The sequence below is a fragment of the Oncorhynchus clarkii genome, chromosome 4 (genome assembly GCF_045791955.1).
Source record: "Oncorhynchus clarkii lewisi isolate Uvic-CL-2024 chromosome 4, UVic_Ocla_1.0, whole genome shotgun sequence".
NCBI classification, from domain to species: Eukaryota; Metazoa; Chordata; class Actinopteri; order Salmoniformes; family Salmonidae; genus Oncorhynchus; species Oncorhynchus clarkii.
In genome coordinates, this window is record NC_092150.1 from 52627084 (window position 1) to 52646183 (window position 19100).

A 19100-nucleotide genomic window follows, 5' to 3' on the forward strand; every position below is an offset into this window, starting at 1 on the left:
GTTTGCCCACCTGTTTGATGCCCAGGCCTTTCTCATGCATGTAGCCCAAGTTGAACATGGCCTGAGCACTGTGCTGCTGCTCCGAGGCCAGCCTATAGTGGATGACAGCAGTCTCGTAGTCCACATCAGTACCATAACCGTAGAAATGGTAGTCCCCAAGCTTTATTCTAGCCACAGTATAACCTGGGTAACAGAGTTAGACATATAGTACCCACGTCAGTGCCGTAACCGTATACACATCAATATCATAACCGTAGAAGGGGTAGTCCCCCAGCTTTATCCTAGCCACTGTATAAACTAGGCCCAGTTTTTCAAACCAAATACTACTCTCTGTTGTTATCATCTATGCATAGTCACTTTAATAACTCTACCTACAGTTGAAGTCGGAAGTTTACATACACCTCAGCCAAATACATTCAAATTCAGCTTTTCACAATTCCTGACATTTAATCCCAGTAAAAATTCCCTGTCTTAGGTCAGTTAAGATCACCCCTTTATTTTAAGAATGTGAAATGTCAGGTTTGTTTGCTCACACATGCTTTTTCAGATCTGCCCACAAATTTTCTATAGGATTGAGGTCAGGGCCTTGTGATGGCAACTCTAATACCTTGACATAATATTCCATCCTCATGATGCCATCTATTTTGTGAAGCTCACCAGTCCCTCCTGCAGCAAAGCACCCCCCACAACATGATGTTGCTCCCCCCCCCCCGCCCGCTTCACAGTTGGGATGATGTTCTTCAGCTTGCAAGCCTCCCCCTTTCCCTCCAAACATAACGATGGTCATTATGGCCAAACAGTTCTATATTTGTTTCATCAGACCAGAGGACAATTCTCCAAATAGTACGATCTTTGTCCCCATGTGTAGTTGCAAACCGTAGTCTGGCTTTTTTATGGCAGTTTTGGAGCAGTGGCTTTTTCCTTGCTGAGTGGCCATTTAGGTTATGTCGATATAGGACTCGTTTGTTGTTATTTACTGCTGCTCTTTAATTACTTGTCACTTTTATTTATTTTATTTCTTATTCTTATCCGTATTTTTTAAAACTGCACTGTTGGTTAGGGGCTTGTAAGTAAGCATTTCACAGTTTTTTTTGTAGTCGGCGCATGTGACTAATACAATTTTATTTGATTTTATATTAATTGTAGCATATAATGTGATATGTTGGAGATTTTCTTCCATTTTGTCACATGATCATTTTAATGTGGATTCAAATGTTTGTTTTTTAACTGGGCCCCTGGGTAACACAGTACACACGTCAGTCCCGTAACCGTAGAAGTGGTTGTCCCCCAGCTTTATCCTAGTCATTGTTTAACCACATTTGAACACACAGTACACATGTATTACCATACATTTTAATACCCCAGCTTTATCTTACCTATCCTTGCCAACAATAACTTAAGGGTACAAAAACAAGATGGTTGCTCAGCACAGCAATAAGAGGGGAGGGTGATTTATGAAGGAGGATAGACCAACCCTGTGCTGCTGCTCTGGTCCAATGGAGGAGGGCTCGAGGGTACGTCTCGTTCTCACTGAAGATCCGGGCCTCTGCTTAAAGTGAGACAGACAGACAGACAGACAGACAGACAGACAGACAGACAGACACACAGACAGACAGACACACAGACACACACACACACACACACACACACACACACACACACACACACACACACACACACACAGAGATTATCCAATTGTTTCATTCCGAACAGAACCTCAATATTTTTTGTTCCAATAGTGCACTTTTCATATACATGGTAAAATAATGGTTAATAAACAACTCCAAGGGGGGCCCTATAAAATCAGTTTTATATTTTCCTTTTAAAACCGCAAGAATCGGACCCTTAAAAAAATGATCCTAAAATGACACCCAAATATAACTGCCTGCAGCTCAGGACCTGAAGCAAGGACATGCATATTCTTGATACCATTTGAGAGGAAACACTTTGAAGTTTGTGGACATTTGAAATTAATGTAGTAGAATATAACACATGAGATCTGGTAAAAGATAATACAAAAGACATGTTTTTTGTTGTGTCATCATCTTTGAAATGCAAGAGAAGGGCCATTATATGACTTAAGAATCTAGGCGCAATTTAGGTTTTGGCTACAAGATGGCAGCAGTGTAAGTGAAAAGTTTTAGACTGATCCAATGAACCATTGTATTTCTGTTCAAAATGTATCAAGTCTGCCCAAATGTGCCTAATTAGTCAATATACATAACTGTGCACTCTCCTCAAACAATAGCATGGTATGTTTTCATTTTAAAAACTAGCTACTGTAAATTGGACAGTGCAGTTAGATCAAAAATAATGTAAGAGGTTCCCAAAGAGGTTTTAATCAATGGCTTTAGATTTTTTTTGTTCATAAGAGAAACAACTAAATTAGATGTTCTGAGTCAATGTCAATGCTTAAATCACAGAACACTATTTTCTTTTGGTGTGCAAAACTAACATTTGGGTTTTTAAGTGTAATTCCCCTTTAATTGAGTGTCTGGCCTTTTAATTGTGCTTCTAACAAGTGAGGAATGTGCCGTTTAAGGTGATGGTATATCAATGTATCTGTACTGCTGTTGCTCATTTCATGACAAAGTTTGCAAATAACAAATAATAGAAACAATTCTATAATTTAGGGGTCACAAACTGGTCGATCGCTAAAAGGCAATACTAGTCGATCACCAGACGTTTCTGTAGAAAAGCCATAAATAAAGGATTGTTCTCCTTTTTTATTATTCGTGTTGCGCTGTTGGCGGTATGTGCACTAGATTCAGAAGCCCTGCGCACCGGGTAGGCAAAGTGTTCCCATTTTGAACCATTTAAATGTGTCTAAAAAAAACTAACTCCGCCTGCCCGGTGGACCGGGAGATGTTTTATGTGTTTTTTTTTCTCCCTAAAGCGGAGAAGGTACGGTGGGATTCAAGATGGTCAGTGATCTGTTTGTTGACTTGGCTTTCGAAGACCTTAGATAGGCAGGGCAGGATGGATATAGGTCTGTAACAGTTAGGGTCCAAGGTGTCTCCCCCTTTGAAGAGGGGGATGACTGCGGCAGCTTTCCAATCCTTGGGGATCTCAGACGATATGAAAGGGAGGTTGAACAAGCTGGTAATAGGGGTTGCGACAATGACGGCGGATAGTTTCAGAAATAACGGGTCCAGGTTTTGCAGCTCGTTCTGAACATCTGCTATCTGGATTTGGGTAAAGGAGAAGCTGGGGAGGCTTGGGCGAGTAGCTGCGGGGGGGGGGGGGGTGTATCGATAGCCCTGAGTGCCAATTTTTATAGAGGAATATTTAACTATCTCTGGTCATAGGAACAACATGAATTTGTGCATGAGGCAGATGCGGGGTGACTCGAGTTTCGCCATAAGGTGGAAAACAGTGTCCTCTCTCACTGGTCAGTCTCACTGGACGAAAGGAAGGAGAGAGACGTGATTTACATTTTTATTTTACTGGACTGATGGTACCTGTTGCGCTCTCCCTCCCTCCGCTGAGACTAATGCCGTGTTCAAAACAACTGGGAACTTGGACATCTCAGACATCAGTGCGTTCAAGACAACTGGGAAGTCAGTCTAGGAAAAATAGTTCAACGGTCATCCAACTCTGAATTCCAAGTCGGAAACACTAGCATCTTTTTAGAACTCTTGACTTTCCAACCTGAAGATCACTGACATCATGACCTTGTTTTTTTCCCCCGAGTTCCCAGTTGTTGTGAAAGCACCATGAACATCAAATGCAGGTACCATCAGTCTAGTAAAATAAAAATGAAAATTATTTGCAAATTATTTACATTTATGCTCAGTTATACCTCACAAGTGCTACACCAACTGATCTATTTTGTCATCAAAGCTTGAGTTTTGAAATATAATATGGTCCTGGGGGAGAAACTTTCACTAGGGACAGGGGGGACATGACCCCCCTCACATTCTGAAATGGCATTTTTGTCACCCCCAGTTTTATTATTGCACTGTGATACAAAACAAAGGACCAGTGTTTTAGGACCATGCGGACGCCTCAGGGCGGCCTGGGTAGGCTGTTTTCCAGGTTCAGCCGGCTGGATTTTAGGACTGCACGGACACCACACCACGTGCGGACAGGCTGTGTGAAGGCAAAGCTTCTGAAAGGCTGGAGTATAGGATCGGCGAGATTAACAGAGGCAGCTGCTGTCTGTGTTGCGTATTTCTCCAAGTTGTAAAAGCAAGCAGAGCAGAAACTGGATACTCTAGTTCACATATCTAACTGGCAAGTTAAACTGCTGTTTGACAGAAAAAAAGTTATTTATTCCCAGTACTGAGCTAGTAGTGTAACTGACATGTTACGTTAGCTAATGTAATGTTTAATCTCCTCTCGACTGGAGTGAATGAACTACTAGCAGCTGGTTAGCTAGCTAGTAGCCACCACAGCCAGTTCAGCTCTAGCTATCTGTCAGTAAGCAGTATCTAACAGCTGTTGTGTGTATGGAAATGTTTTCTAGCCTTTGTTTTGTCCCATTTTAACAGAAGTAAATTTGATGTACCATTAGTTAGAGTCCCCCTTTGCTGCTATAAGAGCCTCCACTCTTCTGGATGTTGGAACATTGATTACGGGGACTTGCTAAAATTCAGCCACAAGAGCATTAGTGAGGTCGGGCACTGATGTTGGGCTATTACACCTGGCTTGCAGTCGGCGTTCCAATTCATCCCAAAGATGCTCGATTGGATTGAGGTCAGGGCTCTGTGGAGGCCAGTCAAGTTCTTACACACCGATCTTGACAAACCATTTTTGTATGGACCTCACTTTGTGCACAGGGTCATTGTCATGCTGAAACAGGAATGGGCCTTTCCTAAACTGTTGGAAGCACAGAATCGTCTAGAATGTCATTGTATACTGGAGCGTTAAGATTTCCCTTCACTGGAACTAAGGAGCCTAGCCCGAACCATGAAAAACAGCCCCAGACCATTATTCCTCCTCCACCAAACTATAAAGTTAGCACTATGCATTGGGGCAGGTGACGTTCTCCCGGCATCCGGCAAACCCAGAGTGAGAGGGGTAACAGGAACAATCTAAGGCGAAACAGCTATTACCTATGTCGTTGCACATTGGCCCAGTAACGATACCAGGATAATTTTACATTGTTATGGAAAAGACAGACCAGTCATATAATATAATATGGGAGTGAAGTGTTAGACTCCTTGGTGAGATACATCTAAGCCGTGTCTAAGGGTAGTGAATGCTAAAGAAATTGACACTATTTTCCAGGGATGGGGGTAGTCTTTTTCTCTCTCTTTGAAATGTTTCCTGAGGCTATGGTCTTGGGAGAGCAGTGAGTGAAATTCTGCAGTGTTGTTAGTATAAGAGCTCAATGATGTCGTGGCAGGTGGCAGCGTGGTAGGCACAGCTAGTTCAATGAATTAATCACAAAACATGAGGATTAGCTGATAACTACGAAATAATATAGAGCAGGTATTGCCAAACGGGGGTACGCCAAATAAAAATGTGATTCACATTTTTAAAAATGGGGCTATACAATTGGGTGAGGGTATATTCTCGCCCGAGTAGCTTCATTTCACTGCCAAAAATAAAATTAAAACATATAGTGTTCAGTGAAATAACACCACAGTGTCAAATACAGGTAGGCAATGCTGGGGGAAAAGGCCACAAAAAACTATACAGACAATTCCCTCATCAAACAACACTGTTTCACGACGCATCAGTGACATGGCAGAAGATGTTTTGAAACAATTACTGCTTCGCATAGAAGCCAGGGCCTGGCACAGCTCCTGGTATATGTCCGTTACGTTTATGGGGGGGGGGGGGGGGTCAATTAAGGAAGACATCCTCTTCTGCAAACCACTGGAAACATTGACAACATGAGAGGTTATTTTTAAAATACTGAACAGCTTTGTGACATAAAATGGACCTTGGTGGTCAAGATGTGTTGGTATCTGTACTGATGGCGCAAAAGCCCTGACATGGAGACATAGTGTAGTGGTAACGCGCGAGCAAGCAGTTGCTCCCGACACCACTTGGGTACACTGCAGCATCCACTGAGAGGCTCTTGCTGCCAAGGGAATGCCTGACAACTTGAAATACGTTTTGGACACTACAGTGAAAATGGTTAACTTTGTTAAAGCAAGGCCCCTGAACACTCGTGTCTTTTCTGCATTATATGGGCAATGACCATGTAACGCTTTCACAACATACAGAAGTGCGCTGGTTATCAAGGGGGAAAGTATTGACCCATTATTTTGAATTGAGAGACGAGCTTAAAGTTTTTTTTACTGAACGTAATTTTCACTTGTCTGACCGCTTGCATGATGATGAGTTTTTCACACGATTGGCCTATCTGGGTGATGTTTTTCCTTGCCTGAATGATCTGAATCTAGGATTACAGGGACTCTCCACAACTATACTCAATGTGTGGGACAAACTCCAGGCTATGATTAAGAAGTTGGAGCTCTTTTCTGTCTGTATTAACAATGACAACACACAGGTCTTTTCCATCATTGTATGATTTCTTTGTGTGCAAATGAACTCAAGCTTGCGGACAATGTCAAATGTTATATAGCAAAGCATCTGAGTGAGCTCGGTGCGCAATTACGCTGGTACTTTCCCGAAATGGACGACACAAACAACTGGATTCGTTATCCTTTCATGCCCTGCCTCCAGTCCACTTACCGATATCTGAACAAGCGAGCCTCATCTAAATTGCAACAAGCGGTTCTGTGAAAATGTTATTTAATCAGAAGCCACTGCCAGACTTCTGGATAGGTCTGCGCTCAGAGTTTCTTGCCTTGGCAAATCGCTCTGTTAAGACACTGATGCCCTTTGCAACCACGTACCTATGTGAGAGTGGATTCTTGGCCCTCACTAGCAGGAAAACTAAATACAGGCACAGACTGTGTGGAAAATTATTTAAGATCGACTCTCTTCAATACAACCCAACAATGCAGAGTTATGTGCATCCTTTCAAGCACACCTTTCTCATTAACCTGTGGTGAGTTATTGAGCCATCTTATATGTAAGATGGCTAAAGAAAGAGAATAATTATTGATTATTATTATATTATTATTTGTGCCCTGGTCCTATAAGAGTTCTTTGTCACTTCCCACGAGCCGGGTTCTGACAAAAACTCACGCTCATTCTTATGTTTAATAAATGTATCGTATAGTGTGTGTGTGTGTGTGTGGCAGGCTTACAATGATGTCAAAAAAACAACATTTAAGAGTGCGCTGACCCTGGTGCTAGAGGGGGGAATGCAGCTAGAGGTTGAATGTTTGAAGAGGTACGGGACTATAAAAAGTTTGGGAACCACTGATATAGAGAATCTGGAACTATTTATTGATCAGCATTTTGATATGCTCGAAAAAGAAACGGATACATCGAAGCGAACAGAGCTTTCCTCAAGCTCTGCGAGCGAAACGGGAGGGAAGCAGCTGTCTAAAACTCCAAATTTAACATTGGAGGGGGATGTTTTTATAACTATGTCTCCAGAAGATAGAGTATTGCTTACAAGCATTAGCGAGCAGTTAAAAAAAAAGATATATTTCCTGGGCTACTGGGGGAGGTTGAGGACTTAAAAACAGGAATGGATTACAGTAATAAAATGGAAAAAATACGAGCGGAAAATAAGATATCGAAAACTAACATGGACTCCCTAAAACTACGGTATGATAAAACAATGAAAGCCAAATGACTTGCTCTAAAGTGCAGAAGTATGAAAAATAATATTGTTATAATGGGAATAAAGAAGGATGAAAACCATCAGTCAACAGAGGAAAAAGTCAAGGTGTTCATGAAATGTAATCTCAAAATGACGGATGAACAGGTAGAAACAATTGATTTTCAAAGAGCTCACTGTTCTGGTGGCAGAGTAGAGGGAAGGCCCTGTCCGATTGTAGCTATGCTAACCCACAACAAAATGAAAATTGCCTTGTTTTGTAACAAGGTGGGGAATTTAATAACACCCCATTCTCTATTAAATGAACAATTTCCTCATGAAATAGTGGAGAGACAACGTGCCCTGTACCCCACTTTCAAAAGGCTCCGAGCAGAGAAGCAGAATGTTCTTCTCGTGGTCGATAAATTATATGAAAACAACCAAATGTTCAAGGACTCAAAGATTACAATGTGGCTGTGAGTGATAGCTACCTCCTGTTGAAGAAGTCCTCGATACATATTTGCACCGCATTACACAGTACAATTATGGATTCATTTGTTTTTACCCAAACTTTTTTATGCAGTATGGAACAGTGGACTTATCCTTTTTCTATTGATGCAGTATGGAACCGTGGACTTATCCTTTTTCTATTGATGCAGTATGGAACAGTGGACTTATCCTTTTTCTATTGATGCAGTATGGAACTGTGGACTTATCCTTTTTCTATTGATGCAGTGTGGAACTTTGGACTACATGGACGTAATATGGACGTAATAATAGTTTAACTTGGGTATGCCTTCCAATAAAGGAGTGCCCGGGTTTGGCTTGCACTCAGCTCTGGCACAGCCATGGCACGATACAACGGGAATACAACAGGATATAATGTGATGCCTAAGACACATTTTTACTTGGAGTCATTAACGGCCGTTAGAATCGCTGTTCCTTTTTTTTGTCGGAATATAACAGGATATAATGAGGACTACATTAAATATGTCTAGCATGTAATGGACATTTTTAAAAAAGTCTGGTCTTGCGATATATTTACGTTGTTTTGTCTTAATTTTTTCCAAAAATGTTCAAACAATTGAATCCAATGAACTGAGCAGGATGGGCTGACATGCTTATAGCCTTGCCTTATAGCCTATAATATTGTGTTGTTATTATTTCTATTAATATTATCTATTATTGATACTATAAAAAAAAATCTGACTGTTTTCCATGTTATTTGGTTAGTTTTCTTAAGCATCCTCATAGATATTCATGTTATCATGGGACTGCCTATATTTCCCTCTGGCCATCGGCAATTGTCGGCCAAGGGATTGCCTTAGGACTTAAAGGTGGGTCATGAGTCAGGGAGATGGTCTGATGACCTTACCGACAACCGACCTAGATATGGGTGAAGGTTTACAGTGGTTCATCCTTAAAAAGTTGCAGCGAATTCTATGGCACGTTATTTAAGTATGAACCACTGGTACCACTAATGCTAGTTATTGCTAATTTGACAACCAGAGGGCATCTTTGAGAAGCATTTGATAGCCTTCAATAGTGGCTGTACTAGAGAATTTAAAACCTTTTTTGTAAGAACATAGTATATGTGACTGATTTTAAGAAATTTTGCTTAATTCATTTTATTAATATTATGGTGTTTCCATTCCATGAAAAACAAAAAACCCTCTGGGTTTCCGTTAGGATGGAATGGAAAATATGGCACCGTACAACGTGATGCTCGGGAGTAGGCTACAGTACTGGGCTATTTAGCTAAAGAATCCCCATGCTATGTGGAAACACGGGAGACCGGGATACAGTTCCCTGATGAGGAGGAAGGAGTAGGCTATCCTTGTAAATAAGAATTTGTTCTTAACTGATTCCATGTGTGCTATTTCATAGTTGTAATGTCTTCACTATTATTCTATAATGTGAAAATCCTGGATTTAGTAGGTGTGCCCAAACTTTGACTGGTACTTGCTTAATTCATTTGATTATTAGTATGGTGTCTCTATTCCAAGAAAATATTACGTTGTACAACATGACTGCCAGGAGTACTGGGCTATTTAGCTGCAGAATTCCCGTGTCGTGCAGGCACGCAGGAGACAGGGGTTCAACTTGCTGGCGGGGTGGAAGGAGTAGGCTGTCCTTGTAAGTAAGAATTTGTTCTTAACTGACTTGCCTAGTTAAATAAAGGTTACATTTCTACACCCTAATTTTCTAATTCTAGTCTAACCAATACCAAAACGGAGATTCAGTCAAAATTAAAAATCTCAATGATTTATCAAGACCAGTCCCAATGCTCGTCTCAGAGCAGCGTGAAACAGTGCTAAAATAGTTGTAGGCTATTGCTTCAAATCCTATTGCTTCTAACTTCAATATGCTCTTTAAATAAATAAGACATACACCACTTTTAACAGCACATTACACAACACTAGTGAGACTCATGTTGCCTATGTTAGGCCTAGATCGGACTTCTGTGCACGGCTCTGTGGCCCATCCCATGCCCCCGTATCTTGTACTTCGCACGCTTTCAGTGGATACAACTGGAGAATTGCAAGGCAATCCCATTGTGCGCCACTCGGGAGCCATGACCAATATGACCAATATACACTGCTCAAAAAAATAAAGGGAACACTAAAATAACACATCCTAGATCTGAATGAATTAAATATTCTTATTAAATACTTTTTTCTTTACATAGTTGAATGTGGAAAAGTGGAAAACCACACTACCAACTTTGATGTAATGTCCTTAAAACAAGTCAAAATGAGGCTCAGTAGTGTGTGTGGCCTCCACGTGCCTGTATGACCTCCCTACAACGCCTGGGCATGCTCCTGATGAGGTGGCGGATGGTCTCCTGAGGGATCTCCTCCCAGACCTGGACTAAAGCATCCGCCAACTCCTGGACAGTCTGTGGTGCAACGTGGCGTTGGTGGATGGAGCAAGACATGATGTCCCAGATGTGCTCAATTGGATTCAGGTCTGGGGAACGGGCGGGCCAGTCCATAGCATCAATGCCTTCCTCTTGCAGGAACTGCTGACACACTCCAGCCACATGAGGTCTAGCATTGTCTTGCATTAGGAGGAACCCAGGGCCAACCGCACCAGCATATGGTCTCTCAAGGGGTCTGAAGATCTCATCTCGGTACCTAATGGCAGTCAGGCTACCTCTGGCGAGCACATGGAGGGCTGTGCGGCCCCCCAAACAAATGCCACCCCACAGCATGACTGACCCACTGCCAAACCGGTCATGCTGGAGGATGTTTCAGGCAGCAGAACGTTCTCCACGGCGTCTCCAGACTGTCACGTCTGTCACATTTGCTCAGTGTGAACCTGCTTTCATCTGTGAAGAGCACAGGGCGCCAGTGGCGAATGTGCCAATCTTGGTGTTCTCTGGCAAATGCTAAACGTCCTGCACGGTGTTGGGCTGTAAGCACAACCCCCACCTGTGGACGTCGGGCCCTCATACCACCCTCATGGAGTCTGTTTCTGACCGTTTGAGCAGACACATGCACATTTGTGGCCTGCTGGAGGTCATTTTGCAGTGCTCCTCCTGCTCCTTCTTGCACAAAGGCGGAGGTAGCGGTCCTGCTGCTGGGTTGTTGCCCTCCTACGGCCTCTTCCACGTCTCCTGATGCACTGGCCTGTCTCCTGGTAGCGCCTCCATGCTCTGGACACTACGCTGACAGACACAGCAAACCTTCTTGCCACAGCTCGCATTGATGTGCCATCCTGGATGAGCTGCACTACCTGAGCCACTTGTGTGGGTTGTAGACTCCGTCTCATGCTACCACTAGAGTGAAAGCACCGCCAGCATTCAAAAGTGACCAAAACATCAGCCAGGAAGCATAGGAACTGAGAAGTGGTCTGTGGTTATCACCTGCAGAACCACTCCTTTATTGGGGGTGTCTTGCTAATTGCCTATACTTTCCACCTGTTGTCTATTCCATTTGCACAACAGCATGTGAAATTTATTGTCAATCAGTGTTGCTTCCTAAATGGACAGTTTGATTTCACAGAAGTGTGATTGACTTGGAGTTACATTGTGTTGTTTAAGTGTTCCCTTTATTTTTTTGAGCAGTGTATATTGTCCTGCCAATAAAAGGGTTAATAATATATCTGTGAGAATATCCACCGGGCTTTTATATAATTCTAAATGAATTAATAACAATAAAAAAGAACAATATTTTGGAGATGATTTCCTTTTCAAATAACGTAAAATGAGCGAGAAAAAGGCGAGAAAAACATGGGGTGAAACATTGTTACCAATTTGTAAATAAAGCTAGTTTGTTATATATAATTATGTCTCCCAGTCGAGGCCAGTACAGGTATTGAACCGGCATCTGTAGCAACACAGCTTACACTGCTATGCAGTTTCTTACACTGTTGCGCCACTCAGGCACTGTACACCTTGACCGGTCAGGAGTGGCCTATAGTACTACAGTAAGAGAAAAATAATAATAAAACAACAGTTTTAGTAAGTAATACTGAAGTCGTGCACAATTATCATTTTCGATTTAGGTTTATATCGCCCATTCAATGTCAGTTAGAGACACAGTAGTAGGACCCAAAATAATAATCAGTGCTCTAACTCCCCCTTGCGCTGGTCTGGAGCAATGAAGTGGTGACGCAGGATACTGTCCTAAACCACAAATGACCTCTAAGTCCCGCAGCATAATCTCAAAACCTTAGTGGAGCAACCACTGTAGGTCAAAAGAGATTAGAATAAATAAAGGAAATAGAGGAAGTAATGGTGCAGGTAGATGGTAATGGAAACTGTACTATAGAAGCACAAAATATGTTAGAGGAAAATCAAAAGGAATTTGAGTTACTTATTCAAGAATGATCAAGTGCAATGTATTACAAGAATAAAGCGAATTGGTTGGAAAATTGTGAAAAATACACAACATTTTCTTGAATCTTCAACATAGAAATTATACCAAAAATAATTTACAGAAACTCGTTACAAAAAGAGGTAGCAAAATATTTTAAGCATATGTTTTCTTTTCAGTCTCCTCCATTTCCACTGAATGATGTTAAATGTAAGGATTTCTTTCATAATAATAATAATGTAACATTAACAAATTTATAGAAATACCTATGTGAAGGCCAATTTACAGAAGAGTAACTTTTTGAGCCAATAAAATATTTTCAGTCTGCAAAAACACCATGGCTTGACGGTATACCAGTAGAGGTATATCAGAACTTTTTGATGTACTCAAAGATCCATTATTAGCATGTTCATTGTTAGCATCCATTATTAGCATGTTCATTGTTAGCATCCATTATTAGCATGTTCATTGTTAGCATCCATTATTAGCATGTTCATTGTTAGCATCCATTATTAGCATGTTCATTGTTAGCATCCATTATCAGCATGTTCATTGTTAGTATCCATTATCAGCATGTTCATTGTTAGCATCCATTATTAGCATGTTTATTGTTAGCATCCATTATTAACATGTTCATTGTTAGCATCCATTATTAGCATGTTCATTGTTAGCATCCATTATTAACATGTTCATTGTTAGCATCCATTATTAGCATGTTCATTGTTAGCATCCATTATTAGCATGTTCAAAAATGGCCTTTTTTTCCTTTATATGGATTACAACTTCTCATTTCCGACTAATTGAAAATGAAATGTTGTTTAAAGTTATCGCCCTTTCTTAAAGAAGCCATACAAAGCTGGTTACAATTTCAGTTTTATCCTCCAGAAAAGATTGAACAAATATTACAAAAAATGTTATGGTTAAACTCAATGAATATAAACGGAGGAGTTATGTCACATATACAGCTATCGAAAATATATGGGAATATCTGCTCAATACAAATTTACAACCAACTGATTACAGCACTACCACAAAAATGGAGGAGGCAAGTGGAAAAGGGAGAAGGTAGGGAACTTGTTTGCCTGCCATATATTAAAGATACAAACTGGATGAAAGGAACTGGCATAAACAGGAAAATATACCAGTTTCATCTAAGGACAAAAATGACAGCTGCGCCATACAGGTTGCAAAATAAATGGGAGATTTTCGACGTACCAATTCCACGGCATATGGTTTATGGACTAGCTTGCAATTTGTGGATAATATACAATTAAAAAGGTTCAAACATTTTGTAAAATATCACAGCACAGTTGAAAAGTATATGGCACATAGAAACCGAATGAGGGTGGTCTACGGTGATAGGTGGGATGGGCTGAGAGTGGCTTAGGGTTGGGATTTAAGAGCTGAGGTCTATGGTGATAGGTGGGATGGGCTGAGACTGGCTGAGGGGTATTAACTTTCTTATCACGATTATAATTACAGATCATTATCTCAATGCATTCTTAATCTATATTACTATACATTTAGCAGTGTATAGACCTCCTCAATCAACCTGATATGCTAATTTTAGTTTCTACAGACGGTGTTATGGGGATGGAAATTGTTATTTCCACCATGCTGACCAATTATGATCAGTATCACCATGATGATTTTTTTCGAACTTATGGAAAATGTACTCTAATTTAGATTGAATTTCTTAACGATATTTTAATGTTTATATTATTCACAATGATCATTTTATGTTAAGGTTAAAGGTTTAATGAACCTACGGATGGTCATTTACAATAGTGGTATACGAGTGCAAGGAAGTTTTTTTTCTATATGTTTGAGTTAAATTGTTGATGCCTTATTTGTTTTCTACATGTGAATTAATGTTTTAAAATCTTGTAATTTTATTTTAAGTTGAGAGAATTCTTAAAATGGGGGAATGTGAGAGCGAAATTACAAGATTATGTTATAATACTTAGTCTTCTGAGTTGGGCCTGTGGGGGCTTAATGCTGTCAGTGGATTTACGATGCCTTTGGTGATAAAATCTAAAGAACGCATTCCATAGCATGAGTTGGTGTTTGTGTACTGGGAGGGACCAGGGTGGAGATGGCTCGGGTATGGATAATTATGAGAGGAAGCTTGCTTTGGGGGCTAGACCCTAGTTTCCACACATTGAGAACAGTCTTTACAGCAGATACTGTCTGCTGTGAATTATTAATTTATTTCATACGACTCCTAACCTTGTGACCCATTCCACACATCTGTTGTTTGTCATGTAGACTACGGGGGTGTATCTTTGCTATAAAATATCTTGGTATCCTTTGTGTGCGGGCTCTCAACGAATCATCTAAGGGTGGTTCGTCGACCGGCCATCGTTATTGCAGACTACTCACATCATTCACTTGTGTGTGTGTTGTGACATGCTTTCCTTATTAAAAAGTGAATAAAGATTTAGTTTAAGTATAACTCTGACTTGTGTGATAAATTTGTCTCCTCATTCGATAATAAAGAAATAACCATGACAATATAAACTCAGCAAAAAAATAAACAGCGCTTTTTCAGGACCCTGTCTTTCAAAGATAATTCGTAAAAATCCAAACAACTTCACAGATCTTCATTGTAAAAGGTTTAAACATGGTTTCCCATGCTTGTTCAATGAACCATAAACAATTAATGAACATGCACCTGTGGAACGGTCGTTTTGACCCTAACAGCTTATAGACTGTAGGCAATAAAAATCACAGTTATGAAAACTTAGGACACTAAAGAGGCCTTTCTACTGACTCTAAAAAACACCCAAATAAAAATTCCCAGGGTCTCTGCTCATCTGCGTGAACGTGCCTTAGGCATGCTGCAAGGCGGCATGAGGACTGCAGATGTGGTCAGGGCAATAAATTGCAATGTCCGTACTGTGAGACGCCTAAGACAGTGCTACAGGGAGACAGGACGGACAGCTGATTGTCTTCACAGTGACAGACCACGTGTAACAACACCTGCACAGGATTGGCACATCCGAACAGCACACCTACGGGACAGGTACAGGATGGCAACAACAACTGCCCGAGTTACACCTGGGACGCACAATCCCTCCATTAGTGTTGTTGTAAGGCAGGCAACAACGTTGCCCATGGGCATAAACCCACCGTCGCTGGACCAGACAGGACAGGCAAAAAGTGCTCTTCACTGACGAGTCGCAGTTTTGTCTCACCAGGGGTAATGGTCGGATTTGCGTTTATCGTTGTTACACCAAGGCCTGTACTCTGGAGCGGGATCGATTTGGAGGTGGAGGGTCGGTCATGGTCTGGGGCGGTGTGTCACAGCATCATCGGACTGAGCTTGTTGTCATTGCAAGCAATGTCAACGCTGTGCGTTACAGGGAAGACATTCTCCTCCTTCATGTGGTACCCTTCCTGCAGGCTCCTCCTGACATGACCCTCCAGCATGACAATGCCACCAGCTATACTGCTCGTTCTGTGGGTGATTTCCTGCAAGACAGGAATGTCAGTGTTCTGCCATGGCCAGCGAAGAGCCCGGATCTCAATCCCATTGTGCACATCTGGGACCTGTTGGATCAGGGTGAGGGCTAGGGCCATTCCCCCCAGAAATGTCCAGGACCTGGCAGGTACCTTGGTGGAAAAGTGGGGTAACATCTCACAGCAAGAACTGGCATATCTTATGCAGTCCATGAGGAGGAGATGCACTGCCGTACTTAATCCAGCTGGTGGCCACACCAGATACTGACTGTTACCTTTGATTTTGACCCCCCCCCTTTGTTCAGGGACACATTATTCAATTTCTGTTAGTCACATGTCTGTGGAACTTGTTCAGTTTATGTCTCAGTTGTTGAATCTTGCTATGTTCATACAAATATTTACACATGTTAAGTTTGCTGAAAATAAGCGCAGTTGACAGTGAGAGGACGTTTCTTTTTTTGCTGAGTTTATATTCAGTTGAAGTCGGAAGTTTACATACACCCTATCCAAATACATTTAAACTCAGATTTTCACAATTCCTGACATTTAATCCTAGTTAAAATTCCCTGTCTTAGGTCAGTTAGGATCACCACTTTATTTTAAGAACGTGAAATGTCAGAATAATAGCAGAGAGAATTATTTATTTCAGCTTTGATTTCTTTCATCACATTACCAGTGGGTCATAAATTTACATACACTCAATTAGTATTTGGTAGCATTGCCTTTTAATTGATTAACTTGGGTCAAACGTTTCGGGTAGCCTTCTTCCACAAGCTTCCCACAATAAGTTGGGTGAATTTTGGCCCAATCCTCCTGACAGAGCTGGTGTAACTGACTCAGGTTTGTAGGCCTCTTTGCTCGCACACGCTTTTTCAGTTCTGCCCACACATTTTCTATAGGATTGAGGTCAGGGCTTTGTGATGGCTACTCCAATACCTTGACTTTGTTGTCCTTAAGCCATTTTGTCACAACTTTAGAAGTATGCTTGGGGTCATTGTCCATTTGCGACCAAGCTTTAACTTCCTGACTGATGTCTTGAGATGTTGCTTCAATATATCCACATCATTTTATTTTCTCATGATGCCATCTATTTTGTGAAGTGCACCAGTCCCTCCTGCAGCAAAGCACCCACACAACATGATGCTGCCACCCCCATGCTTCACGGTTGGGATGGGTGTTCTTCGGCTTGCAAGCCTTCCCCTTTTTCCTCCAAACATAACAATGGTCATTATGGCCAAACAGTTCTATTTTTGTTTCATCAGACCAGAGGACATTTCTCCAAAAAGTACGATCTTTGTCCCCATGTGCAGTTGCAAACTGTAGTCTGGCTTTTTTTGGCAGTTTTGGAGCAGTGGCTTCTTCCTTGCTGAGCGGCCTTTCAGGCTATGTCGATATATTTACTGTGGATATAGATACTTTTGCACCTGTTTCCTCCAGCGTCTTCACAAGGTCCTTTGCTGTTGTTCTGGGATTGATTTGCACTATTCGCACCAAAGTACATTCATCTCCAGAAGACAGAACACGTTTCCTTCCTGAGTAGTGTGATGGCTGCGTGGTCCCATGGTGTTTATAGTTGCGTATTATTATTTGTACAGATGAACGTTTTACCGTCAGGTATTTGGAAATTGCTCCCAAGGATGAACCAGACTTGTGGAGGTCTACAAGTTTTGTTCTGAGGTCTTGGCTGATTTCTTTTGATTTCCCCATGATGTCAAGCAAAGAGGCACTGAGTTTGAAGGTAGGCCTTAATACATCCACAGGTACACCTCCAATTGACTCAAATTATATAAATTAGCCACCAGAAGCTTCTAAAGGCATGACATAATTTTCTGGAATTTTCCAAGCTATTTAAAGGCACAGTCAACTCAGTGTATGTTAACGTCTGACCCACTGGAATTGTGATACAGTGAATTATAAGTGAAATAATCTGTCTGTAAACAATACTTGGAAAAATGACTTGTGTCATGCACAAAGTAGATGTCCTAACCGGCTTGCCAAAACTATAGTTCGTTAACAATACATTTGTGGAATGGTTGAAAATTTGTTTTACTGACTCCAACCTAAGTGTATGTAAACTTGCGACTTCAACTGTATGCGCACTGTTTATGTGTTCTTACTCTGGTCCAGGATGAAGGCTACATTGCTCTGGGCCACTTCATAGCCCTGCTCGGCCAGCAGTAGGTACTGCACCAGCGACCCATCCATGTCGCCGTCCTTGAAGCTGCGGTAGGCTGCCATAAGCCTCTCCGACCAGCGCCCACGCTCACACACATTCTTGAAGAGCTGCTCACAGACACACACACACGCAATAAGACACAGACAGATATACACAGAAACATGAACAAAGGGGTCTGTTCAGAGAATTCGAGGTAGAAGTCACCCCTAACAACAGGCTTTGGATCAGATTTCACAACCCCTGATTTTAAATTTAACCATTGGGAAGATAAAAATATATCTGACCCCAGTCGTGGATCAATGGCTAAGGTATGGATTGGCAAACAATGACTGACAGTCAGTAGCAAATGGCTAAATGCTTAGCTAATACATGGCTGAATGGCATTTAATGGATGGCAATTAACACGCTACTAAATGGCTAAACGGATGGCCATTTTTTATTCCTAGCAAGAAGACTAGCCGTCTTCTTGCTAATTGGTTTTTCATGCATAGATCTAACAGATGAAGGTTAATCTCAGGCTAACGGATGGTTTATTGATGGTTTAATGCACAGCTAACAGAAAGCTAATTGCTGGCTAATGGAAAATAATGTCTAGAGGCTAGCTCCCAGGTGGCTAGTTTGGCAGTGGTGTGTAATTAAAGGCTAATGAACTGTGACGCGCTGGGATACTGAACTAGCTAATAGCTAGCTAATGGTAAATCCTATAGCTATACAATTCCATAGCAGCTAGTTAACGGCTAGTTGGTGGCTAATGCTATAGCTATAGCCAATTCAATACAGCAGCTATAGCTAATTACTAATTAATAGATTAACTAGCTCACCTCCACGGCGGTGTGGCAGGAGCGCATAACGCCGGTGCCCGTGGCATGCATCTGGGCCAGGTTGTAGAAGGCCAGGATGTGGCCCGCCTGCGAGGCCAGATTGAAGAACTTGAGGGCCTGCTTGTAGTCACGCTTCACCCCGATCCCATCTGGGGCGGAAGAGGGGGAATGGAGAGACAAAAGTGAGT

General features: G+C 41.6%; 1 protein-coding gene across 3 annotated transcripts in view; it reads right to left on the reverse strand.

Moving 5' to 3' along the window:
- Nucleotides 1-19100, reverse strand: part of LOC139406936 (protein sel-1 homolog 1-like) — a 71306-nt gene that overhangs the window by 3169 nt on the left and 49037 nt on the right. For all 3 annotated transcript variants that reach the window (XM_071150101.1, XM_071150102.1, XM_071150103.1), the window contains 4 exons: nt 18913-19061; nt 18033-18198; nt 1475-1549; nt 11-183 (listed from right to left, as the gene is read on the reverse strand). In XM_071150101.1, coding sequence (XP_071006202.1) covers nt 11-183; nt 1475-1549; nt 18033-18198; nt 18913-19061 — 563 coding nt within the window. The remainder of the gene's footprint in view (nt 1-10; nt 184-1474; nt 1550-18032; nt 18199-18912; nt 19062-19100) is intronic.